At 45.3% G+C, this 13,463-nt stretch overlaps 1 protein-coding gene across 7 annotated transcripts in view; it reads left to right on the forward strand.

Moving 5' to 3' along the window:
* The first annotated feature begins 203 nt into the window (after positions 1–203).
* The window catches only part of SLC9A8 (solute carrier family 9 member A8), a 91,150-nt gene continuing 77,890 nt past the window's right edge, over positions 204–13,463 (forward strand). For 3 of the 7 annotated variants that reach the window (XM_084854111.1, XM_084854112.1, XM_084854120.1), the window contains exons 1-2: positions 204–364; positions 7,437–7,615. In XM_084854111.1, the coding sequence (XP_084710237.1) occupies positions 351–364; positions 7,437–7,615 (193 nt within the window). In that variant the 5' untranslated portion in view covers positions 204–350. The other 4 variants (XM_084854114.1, XM_084854116.1, XM_084854115.1 and 1 more) reach the window with 4 other exon arrangements.

The following is a 13,463-nucleotide window of genomic DNA, read 5'->3' on the forward strand; positions in this document are numbered from 1 at the left end:
CTTCCTTTCCCATAGAAACCGCAGAGCGAGGCGTAGCCGCGGAAACGACGCGTCTGCCCCGTCTCGGTTTCGGAAGCGCTCGGGTCTCGGCCATGACGTCACGTCCCACGCACGCCGTTGCTAAGCGAGAGCGCGCGCCGGGCCGCCCGGACTCCCGCCGCCCTTTCGCTGGGCCGCGCTTCGCCCATCGAGATGCGTCACGCAGAGGCGGGAGCGTCGCAAGCAAGAAGCCGGAAGCGTTGCGCTGAGGCGGTTTACGGCTCTGCCGCTCTATGGTTTCGGGGAAGGGTGGTGGGGGGAGGGGAAATATTTCTTTCGGGTAAGATCTGGCGGGAGAAGAAGGAGAGAAAATGGCGCGAACGGAGTGAGTGGCTTCCGTGTGGGAGGGCGGGAAACGTGGGGTGGGGGAATCTCTGACGGGGTTTGCGGCGGCGGCGCTGTGCCGGGGAGTGGTGGTCGGTTCCTCGTCGGTCGGGCGAGCTAGGCCAGCCCTCCCCAGCATGGCCTGGCTGGGGATGATGGGAGTTGCAGTCCCAACACATCTGGACGGCCCCAGGTTGAGGAAAGCTCTATCGAGCTACCAGGAATAGGCGGGCAGGGATCAGGCCACTCCAGGCACCTTGCCCAGGACCTCTGACCAATGGAGCCTGGTGGCCCCGATTTCGGTGTGGCTGTGAACCCATGCTGGGTTTCAGTCAGAACCAGCCAGAACGCTAAAGGAGCTGTCCAAGGTGCTGAACCCAAGCCCCCTTGGGCAGCTGTTTTAGAGTTCTGGCTGGTTCTGACTGAAACCCAGCATGGGTTCACAGCCACACCCAAACCGGAGCCACTGGCCTCTGCCGTCTCTGACGTGGAATGGGGAAAAGGGGAGATTGCAAAAGGATTGCACAGGTGTGCAGGGAAGAGGTTCAAAGGTGCTTTTTAGTGTCCCAGGTGAACACCCACCCTTCAGTCACTCCGGTCAGCCTGCAGGCTTTCAGGTCAAGTTTCTGGTATGGCAAGGGTTGCCCTAGAACAGCCTTCCCTGACCTGGTGCCCTCCGGAACTGAGCATTGGCCATGCCGGTTGGGGCTGTTGCTAGTTGAAGTCCAAGACACCTGGAGAGCACCAGGTTGAGAAAGGCTGCTGGTCTCAAAATGAAATCATTTTATTTATTTATTTATTTCATTTCTATACCGCCCAGTAGCCGAAGCTCTCTGGGCGGTTCACAAAAATCATGGATGCCACATAACTGCTGGCCCACAGTCAAGGCTTGGTTTCCCCTCAGCACTTTCCCCTATGTGTGGGTTTATCTAGGCTCCTTTCTAGCATATCCCTAGATCTTGGGGTGAATGCAAATCATCTTGATAATACCTAGCTGGGCTGTCTGCAGCTGCCTGAAGAGGCTATTTGAAGTGTCAGACAGGGTAGCCCAGGGTGACAGGACCACAGGTCCCTATCCTTGCCATTCATTGTATGCACTAGCCTTAGCTGCTGGGGCTTTCCTGTCAGCTCAGGCTACCACACATATGAGAACTGGGATGGTTTGGTGAGGGAAGTAGGTTTGGGCAGATGTATGTCACCTTCTCCCCATCCCCAAACCACCTGCAATTCTGGGTGCAGTCAGCCACAGCCCCCAAAGATGATCAGCACAAAGCATGTGTGCTTATAGGCAGTACTTGTCAAGTGCTAACTGGCTGGAAGAATAGTAGCTCTCTGCATACTCCCTCTAAGCCTCAGCAGAGGCTCTCTAAGGGTGCAATCCTATGCATGTTTGAACAGAAAAAAGTCCTACAACTCCCAGCATGGTTTAGGGATGTCTTAGACTGGAAGGGAGATGATATCTATATGCTTCCTTCCCATCTCCTCAAAAGGATTGGGACATTAGGTAAATAGGTGGATGGCCCACCACTTCTTCAACGAGAATTGGTTATTGGCTTGAAGAAAGTAGAACCAGGGAACATACATGATGAGCCTTAACCAAGTAGCAGTAAGAAAAGTAAAGAGGGATAATGAGTTGTCTTGCTTTTCTTATGCTGATCTCCACTTGTATTTCCTCAAGTTGAGATATCCTTTTTATCTTTGCTGGAACATCTTGAGGTTGATTAGGCTGATAGAGCCCCATTGGCATTCATAGAATCATAGAATAATAGGGTTGGAAGGGGCCTACGAGACCATTGAGTCCAATCTCCTGCTCAGTGCAGGAATCCAAGTCAAAGCATCCCTGACAAGTGGCTGTCCAGCTTCATCTTGAATGCCTCCAATATGGGAGACCCCACTACCTCCCTAGGTAATTGGTTCTGTTGTATTTCTCTAAGGAAGTTTTTCCTGATGTTCAGCTGGAATCTGGTTTCCTGTAACTTGAGCCCATTGTTCTGTATCCTGCACTCTGGGATGATGGAGAAGAGATCCTGGCCTTCCTCTCTGTGATAACCTTTCAAGTACTTGAAGAGCGCTATCATATTTCCCCTCAGTCGTCTCTTCTCAAGGATAAACATGCCCAGTTCTTTCAGTGTCTCCTCATAGGGCTTTGTTTCCAGTCCCCTGATCATCTTCGTTGCTCTTAACTGTCTTAACTTTTTTCGTTTTGTCTGCATCCTCCTTAAAGTGTGGTGCCCAGAACTGGATACAGTACTCCAGAAGAGGCCTAACCGGTGCTGAGTAGAGGGGAACTAGTACTTCCCGGGATTTGGAAGCTATGCTTCTATTAATGCAGACCCAAATAGCATTTGCCTTTTTTGCAGCCGCATCACATTCAGCACGACCATTCTGTGCTTTCGTATGTTTCCATTTGTTTTTGCCATGTGTGACTATATATCAAATATTCCTGCTTTGCTGCATGCCTTGAATATGTAACTGGAGCATAAAGTGTCAGCAGAAGTATAGTGAACATCTCTTGCATCTCTAATGCCCATTCATTCCATCTTCCTCATATGTGGCAAGAACTCAGATATGTCTCCCCATCTCTACTGTCTTCTGCCTCTTTGAAAGCACCTCACATTTCCCTATGGTCTTTTTGTGTTGTTCAGATATAACAAATTGTCGTCCCCCCCTTCTTATTTGGTCACATCACCTTCTGGTAATAAAGCAGAATGCCCAGTGCCTCATCCAAGACAGTAGCATTCACACCAACATGGCCCAGCTGATTTACTCACATGTAAACCTCAGATGTTCTCACCAGGTCCACTTTTTTGTAGTGTGAAAAAAACCAAAGGCATCTACCTTCTCAATACTTTGGGGAAGCTGGAACCAAGGGTAAACAAAGTTGCCCTTTCCACACCACCAAAGTAGAACAAATGTGTCATTAAGTGTGTAGCGCAAGTCCAATTAACTTACTGCCAAGGCTGTGTCATACAGCTTCAGCTCTGTAGCTCCATCCCATGTCATTTATTGTATTATCATCATGCAGTTGGAGTAGACGGGGCGCACCTACCACCAGTATCCCTGCCTGCTTTCTGCTGCAAACTGCCCAGCATGTCAGTGTGGACAGGTTTTCTGCATTACACAGGGAAGACTTGCATCCAAAGTTGATCTGATGTATCTCAAGCATTCAGGGTTCTGTTTTGAAAAGTGCCCTTCCTGTTTTTTCTCCAACATTTTGTCAGGGTCCTCAGACTCAGACTCTGCTTCTTAAGCACTCTGTGGAAAATTATAGGCTTTCTGGCGCCCAAGCAACTCTACTGGCTCTTTGTCTTGCTCTGTCACTCTCCACTCTGATTTGTGAATATTCTTTTCTGTCCCTCTATAAACCTTCTTTTCCTTATTTATTTCATCTCTGTACTGCCCAATAGCAGAAGCTCTCTTTCCTTTTGACAGCCTTTGACCAGCAGAGCAATTACTGTCACCTCTCTTCTTGCTTTTGCCGGTTATTGTTTTGCTTTGCGTCCTGCCCCAGCAAGTCTTTTCTTGATTCCACACCATCAAGAGCTTTGGCCAGATCACTTTACCGGAAAAGCCTCAACCCTGTGGAGATCCATCTTCTTTCTCTCTCTCTCTTTCTCTTGCACATACGCACACAGGACCTGATCCCCCCTTAGCAGTCATGAAATAAGAGGAGAGTGCCTCTTATGGATCAGTAACTGGTTAAAGAACATAAAGCAGAGAGTAGGAATAAATGGTCAGTTCTCTCAGTGGAGGGATGTAAACAGTGGGGTCCCACAGGTATCTGAATTGGGATCAATACTTTCCATGTTAGACATAATTAGGAAAGGAATTTGTTGTATAAGTAGAAGGAATGACTGCAGAATCAGCTGACCTCAAACACAACTCTTCTTTAATTTAGCACACACAGAAGTGACAGCATAGCAGAAGCTCCACCCACTGCTGCTGCTCCCAACTCAACAGGAACTGCCAAGGTTCAAAACAATAACTAACCCACAGTACACCTCCCCCCTTGAATACATAACAGAATTGAAAATAAAATTGCCAATATCATACTTCCTTTATTCAAATCTATGATGCAACCACTCTTGGAATACTGTGCACAGTTCTGTTCACAGCACCAAAAAAAAAGGAAAAAAAGATATTGTAGTTTTGGAAAAAGTGCAAAAAAGGGCAACTGAAATGATCAAGGGGTTGGAGCAACTTGCCTATGAGGAAAAGTTACAATATCTGGGACTGTTTAGCTTAGAGGAAAGGCAAGTGAGGGGATGACAGAGGTGTGCAAAATTATGCATGGTGTGGAGAAAGTGGATAGGGAGACTTCTTTTTTGCTCTCTCAGAATATTAGAACCCAGGGTCATCCCACGAAGCTGATTGGTGGGAGATTCAGGACAGACAAAGTAGTACTTCTTCACACAGTTCATAGTTAAACTGGAATTCGCTACCACAAGATGTATTATGGCCACCGATTTGGATGGTTTTAAATGGGGATTAGACAAATTCATAGGATAAGGCTATCAATGGCTACTAGTCCTGATGGCTATGTGCTGCCTCCAGTATCAGTGGCAGTATGCCTACATACACCAGTTGCTGTGGAACAGAAGTGGGAGGGTGCTAGTGTACTCATATCCTTCTTGTGGGTTACCCACAGGCAACTGGTTGGCCACTGTGTGAACAGAATGCTGGATGAGGTGGACCTTTGAGGCTTCTCCAGCATGGCTGTTCTTATGTTTATTTAGGAACACCCTCTGAAAGCTCTTTACAGTTAATGGTTAGAGGACACTTTTTGGCCTTTCAAGATGTTATTTGTTAAGCAAAACAATTTTTTTGGCAGGCTCAGTACTATATAGTATAAAACCCATGTATTAATGGCAACAAAGCATGACACCTTTTATACTTGAAGTAACATATATACACATCTAGGAATACTTATTTCATGAGCACTTCAGTTTTGTAATGTGGCTTCTTACAGAACACTCTGTTGTGGCATCTGACATAGGTTCTCTTACAACATAAGTGCAGGGGAATAGTATCTCCGTGACAGCGCAGTGGCGCCATTACACAATGTTTGGCTAATAAACGAATATTTTTATCCAGTGAGTGTTTTCCACATATCAAATGTCAGGGATGGACTATAGCCCTGTGATAGTGGTTTGGGTGCAGAAGCTGCCAAGCATCTGTTGTTAAAAGGATCTGGTGGCAAGTGATGGGGAAAGACCTCTTCCTGAGACCCTGGAGAGCTACTGCCACTGTACTGGGCTAGATGGACAAATCATCTATGGCAGCGTTCCCCACACTCTTTGAATTGGTAGGCACATTCAGAATTGAGAGAATGCCCATTCATAAAATGGCTGCCATGGTGGGTGTGGCCAGTCACAGAACACTCATTTCCCAGAAAGCAACTGGGAAGACTAAAAGAAAAATGAGTTGCCCAAACACCAAGGCAGGGCTGGGGCCTGAGCTCCGAAACACAAAACCACTCTTTTTAACCCAAAGAGAGAAGATGCTGGAGGGCAGCACTTTGCAGCATGCTAGCCTCTCAGTTAAAATAATATAGTAAAAAAAAACCTTAATGAAACTTTAAAAAGGAAAGTCAGGCAGCTGGCAGTCACTAAGAGAGATCAGTGCCCACAGGTACCATATTGGCATTCCCAGGTCTATGATATAGGGCAGCTTCCTGTCTGAGGTCAGTTCCTTCGCATACATGGGGTCCAAGCATGCTGGGACTCAAGCAAGAGTGTAGCTGGAAGGGAAGCAGGATCCACAGCACAAGTACACCAATGCCAAAGTGGGTGCTAGAACCAAGGGCGATCAGTCAGGAACTGAGGCCAGAGCCAAGACAAAGGTTCACAAGGCCTGGCCCCTAGGGTTGCCTAAAGAAAGTTGTGCCAGGAGACACTGAGAGATTTATTGCCAGCTCCTCCCCTTCCTGATTATCTGCTGGGTTACAAGGTATAACTGGTCACTCTCTGGCTTTTTTCTCCTCCTGAGTAGACTCTTCCTCCTGAGGAGACCCCTGATGGAGAAGCCTCTTGACAGCTAGATATGTACTCCTTGGTTGGCTCTAGATTTCCCTCTGGCCCAGGGGATGAAGGGGGGAAGCCAGGGTCAAGACTGTGGGTGTTTTCAAAGGCCTCCAGCAGGATACCCTTAGGACTAGGTAACTCAATGGGCTCTTCAGAATTCTGCTTTGCTAGGGGTTTCCACAGGGTACCATGCCTCCTCCTCAGAGGAGGTCTCCTCAAGGTCCTAGTGAGGTTGAATCCCAAAGCTTCCTAACCTTGTATTCAGTGTGGACAATTGAGTGTGGACTGTCTAGTATGCGGGCCAGGATTAATGTTATTTTGCTGTATTTATTATATCAAGGGTGGCATAACTTAAAAAAGGGAAAAAGGAAAGCATAATTAAAAACAAGTAGTGTCAGCAAACTGGCTTCCAGTGAGTGACTGAGCAAAGATGGTTATCAAAGGAAAACCAGCCAATGGTTTTCAGAGATTAAATGTTCAGTGAATGTTGTGTCATGATAAACAGGCAAGCAGTTCAGTTAATAACAAGCAACACACACAGGTCTGTGTGACATGGACCTATTGGCAAGACGGTTTCCTGTGACACACACTCTCCTTCAAGCAGAAAGAGCCACCTATAAGGCACGTGCCTTTGAAAGATAGGTGAATCCCTGCCAGGGTATAAAATGTAAACTGGAATTGTAGCATGACATCTCAATTCACTGAGAATGTCAGTATAACATGTATACCTCAGTTCCTCCTAAGAGGTTGGGTGGGGTTCCTGTACCCATAAGAAAGCCATCATGTTCTCGTTCATGTTTTCTCCACCTACAATTCTTACCAACTGTTGACTGCTAACTGGGATATTTTTCCAAGAGTTTTGGAGTCAAAATATTTATGTGTGGGCCTGTAATTAGGGAAGGTTGCCTTAAGACGGGTTGAAAGTTAGTAACCATTACTCAAATAGTAGTTTTGCATTTCATCTTCCCTCAAAGTTCTGTGGTTTTGAATTTGCTTTTATTTTTTGTCCAGCTTTTACTTAGTCTGATCCAGGTTTATATTCTCTTACAGGTTCTCAAATGCTACCCATGACGTATTCAATGTCACCCTTCACACCACTCTGGCCCTCACCACAAAGCTGGTGCTTCCTACACCTGCCAGACCTATCCTTCCAGTGCAAACTGGGGTGCAAGCTCAACAAGAGGAGCAGTCAAGCGGCATGACTATATTCTTTAGTCTTCTTGTGTTAGGTGAATGTGCATTGAAAAATCTCTTTTAACAGTTACTTTTGATTGTATTCCGGAATTAATACATGTAGTAGAGCAAATAGAAAGATGAAGGCTGTGAAACAATTTCAGTTATGGCAATGTGTTCTATTCAGAGGCTCATATTCGCAGTGCAGCTTTTAGTTTTGTGGGGGAGTATTTAATACCATGACAGAACTGAGATATTTGGGAAGTTTCAAAAAGAGATGAAAACAAAAAGAGATTCGGAAGATAATTCAAACAATTACAGCAGCTAGCTGCTTCCAAAACTAAAGCTTATTCACTTCTAGAGTGATATGTGCACTGTGTATAACAGGAGCATTAAATTGAAATGATTAGACTTAGAGAGTCAAATGCCCCACCCAGCAGATGCCCAGGAGTAACACCCTTTTTTACCCCCAAATTACCACTTTTGATGGGGAGTTGCCTTGTTACCATGGGTTCTTATTCACACGAGTGCAAACTCGCATCTATACACATGTACTCGACACAGAAATATTGGGATCTTTTGCAGAGGTGTGGTGTGGACATGGCACTATACTTAGACAAAGTGGGGAAATCAGCTCACCAACAAAGATTCAGATTTAGGAAGCACCTAAATTTTATTGTACTATAAATTTTTACAGTAATAGAATTGCTCTGAGGCAAGTAGCCAGATATATTTTCCTTTGGGAATCCCCTACACTTGTTGGGGAGAAGTCAACTGGACCCATACTAGTCTCATGCTGAAACGGTGTTTCAGGTCCTCTAAATAAGAGCTGAGTGAAATATGCCTTCAGGTTCCTCCTGATTCATAGTATATGTGTACGCGTTTATCCCCCTTCTCCCACAAAAAACAAAACAAAAAACCCTTGGGATTTTTCTGTGATCTTTTGGATGATGTTGCAGTACAATATGCACTTTGTGTCGGAAAACCTAGGCTTGTTTGCAATAACACTGAAGTTTTATAAGTATATTACAGAGGTAAATACTATGATAAAGTCTCACGAGACTTTATTAAGGGAAGCAAGAGAAGAAAATAAAACGAGGATTTAAAAAAATGAAAATGAAACCAATTTCCCTTGTCTATTTTAAATAGCCCATTGTCTACAGAGAAAATTGATGTCTGTCTTTTGTCCAGGGCCAACATGTTTGAATAGGCCTAAAAGGAAAGTTCAAAGCCAAAGAAAAGAGCAGAAGACAATGCAAAGGAAAGCTTTCAGCATCTATGTTTGTATGTGTCACAAAGGAATTTAGAAGGTTTATTTGAAAGGATGGAAACTTCTTTCCCTCTCTCCTCTGGCAGAATAGGTTAAAATCTTGGCTGCATGAAAATCTATTTTGAAAGCAGCCAATCCCCCAGGCAGTGGTTTTGTGCAACTGTACAGCTGCAATAATTGTAAGAAAAGGACCATGATGGGCTGGCACAAAATAAACATGGCGAGATCTATGCAAATGGTGGCTTGGCAGACTAGCCAGCTGTTATCCGTGAGCTCTTCCCTTACTGAAACCATCAGACATGCACAGCGGGGGAAAGATGGAGTCTTGTGTTGAGGTATGGAGAAGGTAAAAATGGCAAGAGCCCTTCTTGCTACTTGGAAGAGACTTGCTATAATTACCTTCCCCAAACCGCAACACCAATGAGAGGTTTGGGAGAAAGGATCTGTGCACTGCTGTGCGTCCCACTCACTAGAGGACCCAGGGCAGTTGTCCTTGACCAGTTGGTAAACCGGTTGGTGGATGCCGAATTTGGACCATGTATCACAGCAATGGCACTTCTGTGGCAGTGATTGCCCTGCTTGGCAGTGGTGCGGGGACAGAGCTCCAGGGAATTAGCACTGTCAAAGCACTGTCAATATCAAAGGCACAGTCTGTAGGCAATCTAACACAGGGAGTTCCAGAGAAAAGTTGTTATCAGGGCAATGTAAAGCAAGAATCTGAGAGCTGGCATGCAGGCGCTTCTCCAACAACTCCATGCCTAGAACTGAAGGCTTTTAAGTCTGAGTCTTTAAAGCCCACCCAGAGCACAGCTGCAGGCTATGAGTGCCACCTGAGGAGTGGTTTACTTGTGAGCAGAGCCTTTACTCATGAGGATACCTTTACTCATGAGGAGTCCTTATTTCTCAGACAGGTACTTCTGTGTCTGGCAACTGGCCAAGCCTTGACCATTAGATTCTTGCGCTCTCTGGGACTAGGTGGCTGCTTGGCAACTGCCTCTGAGTCTGGGGTACCTCTGTCATGAGGCTACCTCTGTCATGAGGTTGATGGCTGTGTCCCTGGAGGTCCCAGGACCTCCAATCTGCCATAAGGCCCCTAGACATAGGCAGCTTCTCCACAGTGTTTGGCTCAGAGGGCTCCATGTCATTCTCCAAAAGGGAGTTTTCCAGAGGGGCCATGACATGGGTGGGGAAAGTAGTCAGAGGATCTTTTACCAAATCATGCCAGCACATCTGACAAAGTAAGCCCCTGCAGACCCAGTACTCTGGAAACAAAACTAGCAGAGTCCAGATCTGTTTCTGTTCACCCTCATTCCAGTTTAAATTCTGGAGCTTCTTTTGCTTTCCAGATGGTGGTGAAAAAAACCCTTGTAGAGGTTATTTTCTACAACGGTGTAGCTGAGATCCGGTGCTCATGGCACAATGGCCCATCTTCACCCAATGCATGGGGAGCAGAGATAGTCCTGCTGTGAGTTAAAGCCCATTCATGCCTTGAAAAATAAAATCAAGCAAGATTTTTTAAATGCTGGAGCTGGGAGAATTTTTTAAAAGGTGATAAAAAGGTAATGACATGGCAGAGGATTACTGCTTGAGAAGGATCTCCTCTTGCCAGCATTTGCCACTTTTTGTTTTGCTTTTGCTGTTTGAGTGCTCCACGCTTGATCATTGTTTTCACTTGCCACATGCCCTGTTCATTAAGGTCCTTCCACCATATTCAGCGCAACTCCTGTCATCTCAGTAGATGCCATGCTTGTATTTCCCCAATGACAAAAGACTGCGGTTTGATTGCTGAGCAAATGCCATATACCTGCATCAGTACTATCTTGCCAAAAGATGTCTGGATCTTATGCCAGGTCTAATCTACACAAAATGGCCTCTATGTGATCTTAGGGTGTATGTTTTCCCATCTGTTGCAAGAGCAGCCCTGTCCATTATGGCTACATCAGAGGTAGTGACATATCTAGTGGTTGTTTTTGTGATGCTGTTAAAACTTAGGGCCCGTTCAGACAATCAAACAAGGCACAGTGGCTTAGCCATGCTGGCTTGTTTTAATTGCTGGTCCCTGCTGGCCACCATTAGCCAAATTACCCACTCATGGGTTATCTAAGGATTGTTTCCCCCTCAAACAAGTCATGCCACCTGGGTTCAGATGATATAACACACTGTGCCCAGGTCAGTAATTAGGCTAATGGTGGTTGGCATGTGCCGCGGATTAAAACAAACCACGGTGGTTTGTTTTCATCATGGAAATCCAGTGTTAGACTAGTTCTGTGTAATGCCCACTCACTTATTTTATGAAAAAGGTTGACCGGAAAGTTTCCTTCTCTTTCCTCTTATGCAATCTACTCAGATTTTTATGACTTGCATACTGACCTGACTTTGTGAAGTTTAATCACTGGGGCACACCCTGTTTTTCTATGTCCTGGAACACTTGAGAACTTTTGCAAATGTTCTTGGAGTGCCCCCACCCCACTTTTTTTTTTTTTTTTGGCTAGTGTTTTGACTGCTTCACTTCAAGCATGTTATAGGTATGAAAAGTTGGGATTACTGATGACTGGTTACTAGGCAGCTCTGTATTTGTGAAGTGCTATGCAAACATTTATTTAATTCAGCAAATGCCTTTATGGGATGTTTATTAATTTTCTTTACCAAATAAGGATGTTGGGATCCGGCTGAGTCTAGGACTTAAATCTTGAGTATGTTTTACTTGGACGTTAAGTTCCTCTGAAATAATTTGGACTTCCACGTAAGGACGCAATCCTGTCGAGATATATGCCAGCCTCCGAGATAGACATCAGCCAGGGCGCTTCAAAGCGTGGGAGGCTGTGTGGTTCATAGGAAGCTTTGTAGCAATGGTTTTGCTGTCCCCGCCCCACCCCTGGGAATGCCCCTTTTTGTGCTCCCCAAGCTTCATTTCCAAGCGCAGAGACCAGTGAGAACCGTGTCAGCTACAAAGTGGTGGGGGAGGGGTGGGGAGCATGGTTTCTGGACCAAGCTCGGAGCCCTGGCTCCAAGCTCAGTTCCCAGAAACCAAAAAATCCTATGGCCATCTAAACTAGACAGCGTCTAGTGGCCATAAGATTGCTCTCTAAAGGCACAATCCTATGGTGATAGGTGGCGACCTCCGAACTCGGCGGCAACTGCCTATCCAGTGCAGGGCAGGAGAAGCATGGAGGGGATCATTCCCTCTGTGCTCCTCCTCCGATTTTGACTGTCTAGCCGTGGGAAGGCAGAGCAGGGGAGGAGGCTGCCGGATGACACATAGGATGTGTCATACCGGCATTTCTGCCTTCCCCAGAACACCCCCTGGAACGTCCCATTTTGGCCGCTCTATGCTCCTCTTCCGAGCACGGAGCACAGGGCTGTTCCGCACTGCCTTGGGGAAGGGGAGCAAGGTCGGTTCTCTGTGAACCGAGCTCAGAGCATGGGCTCCGAGGTCAGTTCTCGGAACACCACATATCCTATGGCCATCTAGCCACTGACTAGCGGCCATAGGATTGCTCCCTAAATGTCTTAAAGATTAGTGCAACCGATTTAAGGCTGATTCAGGCTGAAGACCGATAAAACCGTTCAAGAGTGGTGGAGGAGAGTTGGTATTGCCTTTCCTGTACTCAGAATGAAGATATGCATTTTCATCCTAGGACTCACTGGCTGAAAGAGTTCTTCAGTTTTTGGCTTAGGTTCCAGTTTAACAGGAGAAAAGTTGATTCATACTCTGATGCTGATTTTGTTATGACCATAGTGGGTGCCTATTGGCTAGTGTTCATTACATTACCAGCATAACTCCCAGCAACAGATAATTCTTTCAATATTTTTAAAATATAAATATATCAAGCATGCATAAAGGTGATAAAAACAAAAAAATATTAACATGACAACAACCTCCCCTCAAAAGAAAATACCAAAGGCATGTTATAACTTACATTCCATCCATCACCATTTAAGTCACAAATCCTTTTCTTTACAGAACAATTATCACTATATCACAATTCACGCATAAAATCAGTCTAGCTTTAATTCATTAGTTGTCTCCAATTCTGGAAAAAAAAACCCACTATCGATCACTACCATAATTTCAATCAACTTCAGTCTACTTTCCCTGATGCTAAACAGATATATAAGCTTTAAACATTTGATTAGTGGCCAACAGTTCAAGTCCCATAGTTGAATAAATGGAGTTTTATCTTTCTTCCAGTACTAGATGATTAGAGTTCTCACATGCATAGGCCTATAACAAATCTCTATCTCTTGTTTAACCCCTTAAGATGTCCTAAAATAATAATTATAAGGTCTAAAGAAATGGTTTACTTTACCTAGGATCAGGTTCCAAAAGTTGGGCCCAACCTCAGATCAATGTTTTTAAAAACTACCTTCTTTTGTAAGATGGAGGATGAGCATATGTATACATAACTGCACATACACCTTTTTTAAAAGTAAAAAAATGCAAGTAGGCCTTCTGACACTCAAGGGAGGGCTGACTGGAACATGTGTCCTTCTTGCAGCTGGGTTCACACTGGAAGTGAAGAGTCCGCTGTGACCACTCAAGAAATACTACGTGTATCTTAATTGTTACTTACACTTGTGTGTGTGGCGGGGGGTGGGGCAGACTTATTTCAGGCATGGTTGAGTGTTTGGGG

This window comes from Heloderma suspectum, chromosome 4 (assembly GCF_057233095.1).
Source record: "Heloderma suspectum isolate Gila_16-S chromosome 4, 16-S_ref, whole genome shotgun sequence".
Lineage (NCBI taxonomy): Eukaryota > Metazoa > Chordata > Lepidosauria > Squamata > Helodermatidae > Heloderma > Heloderma suspectum.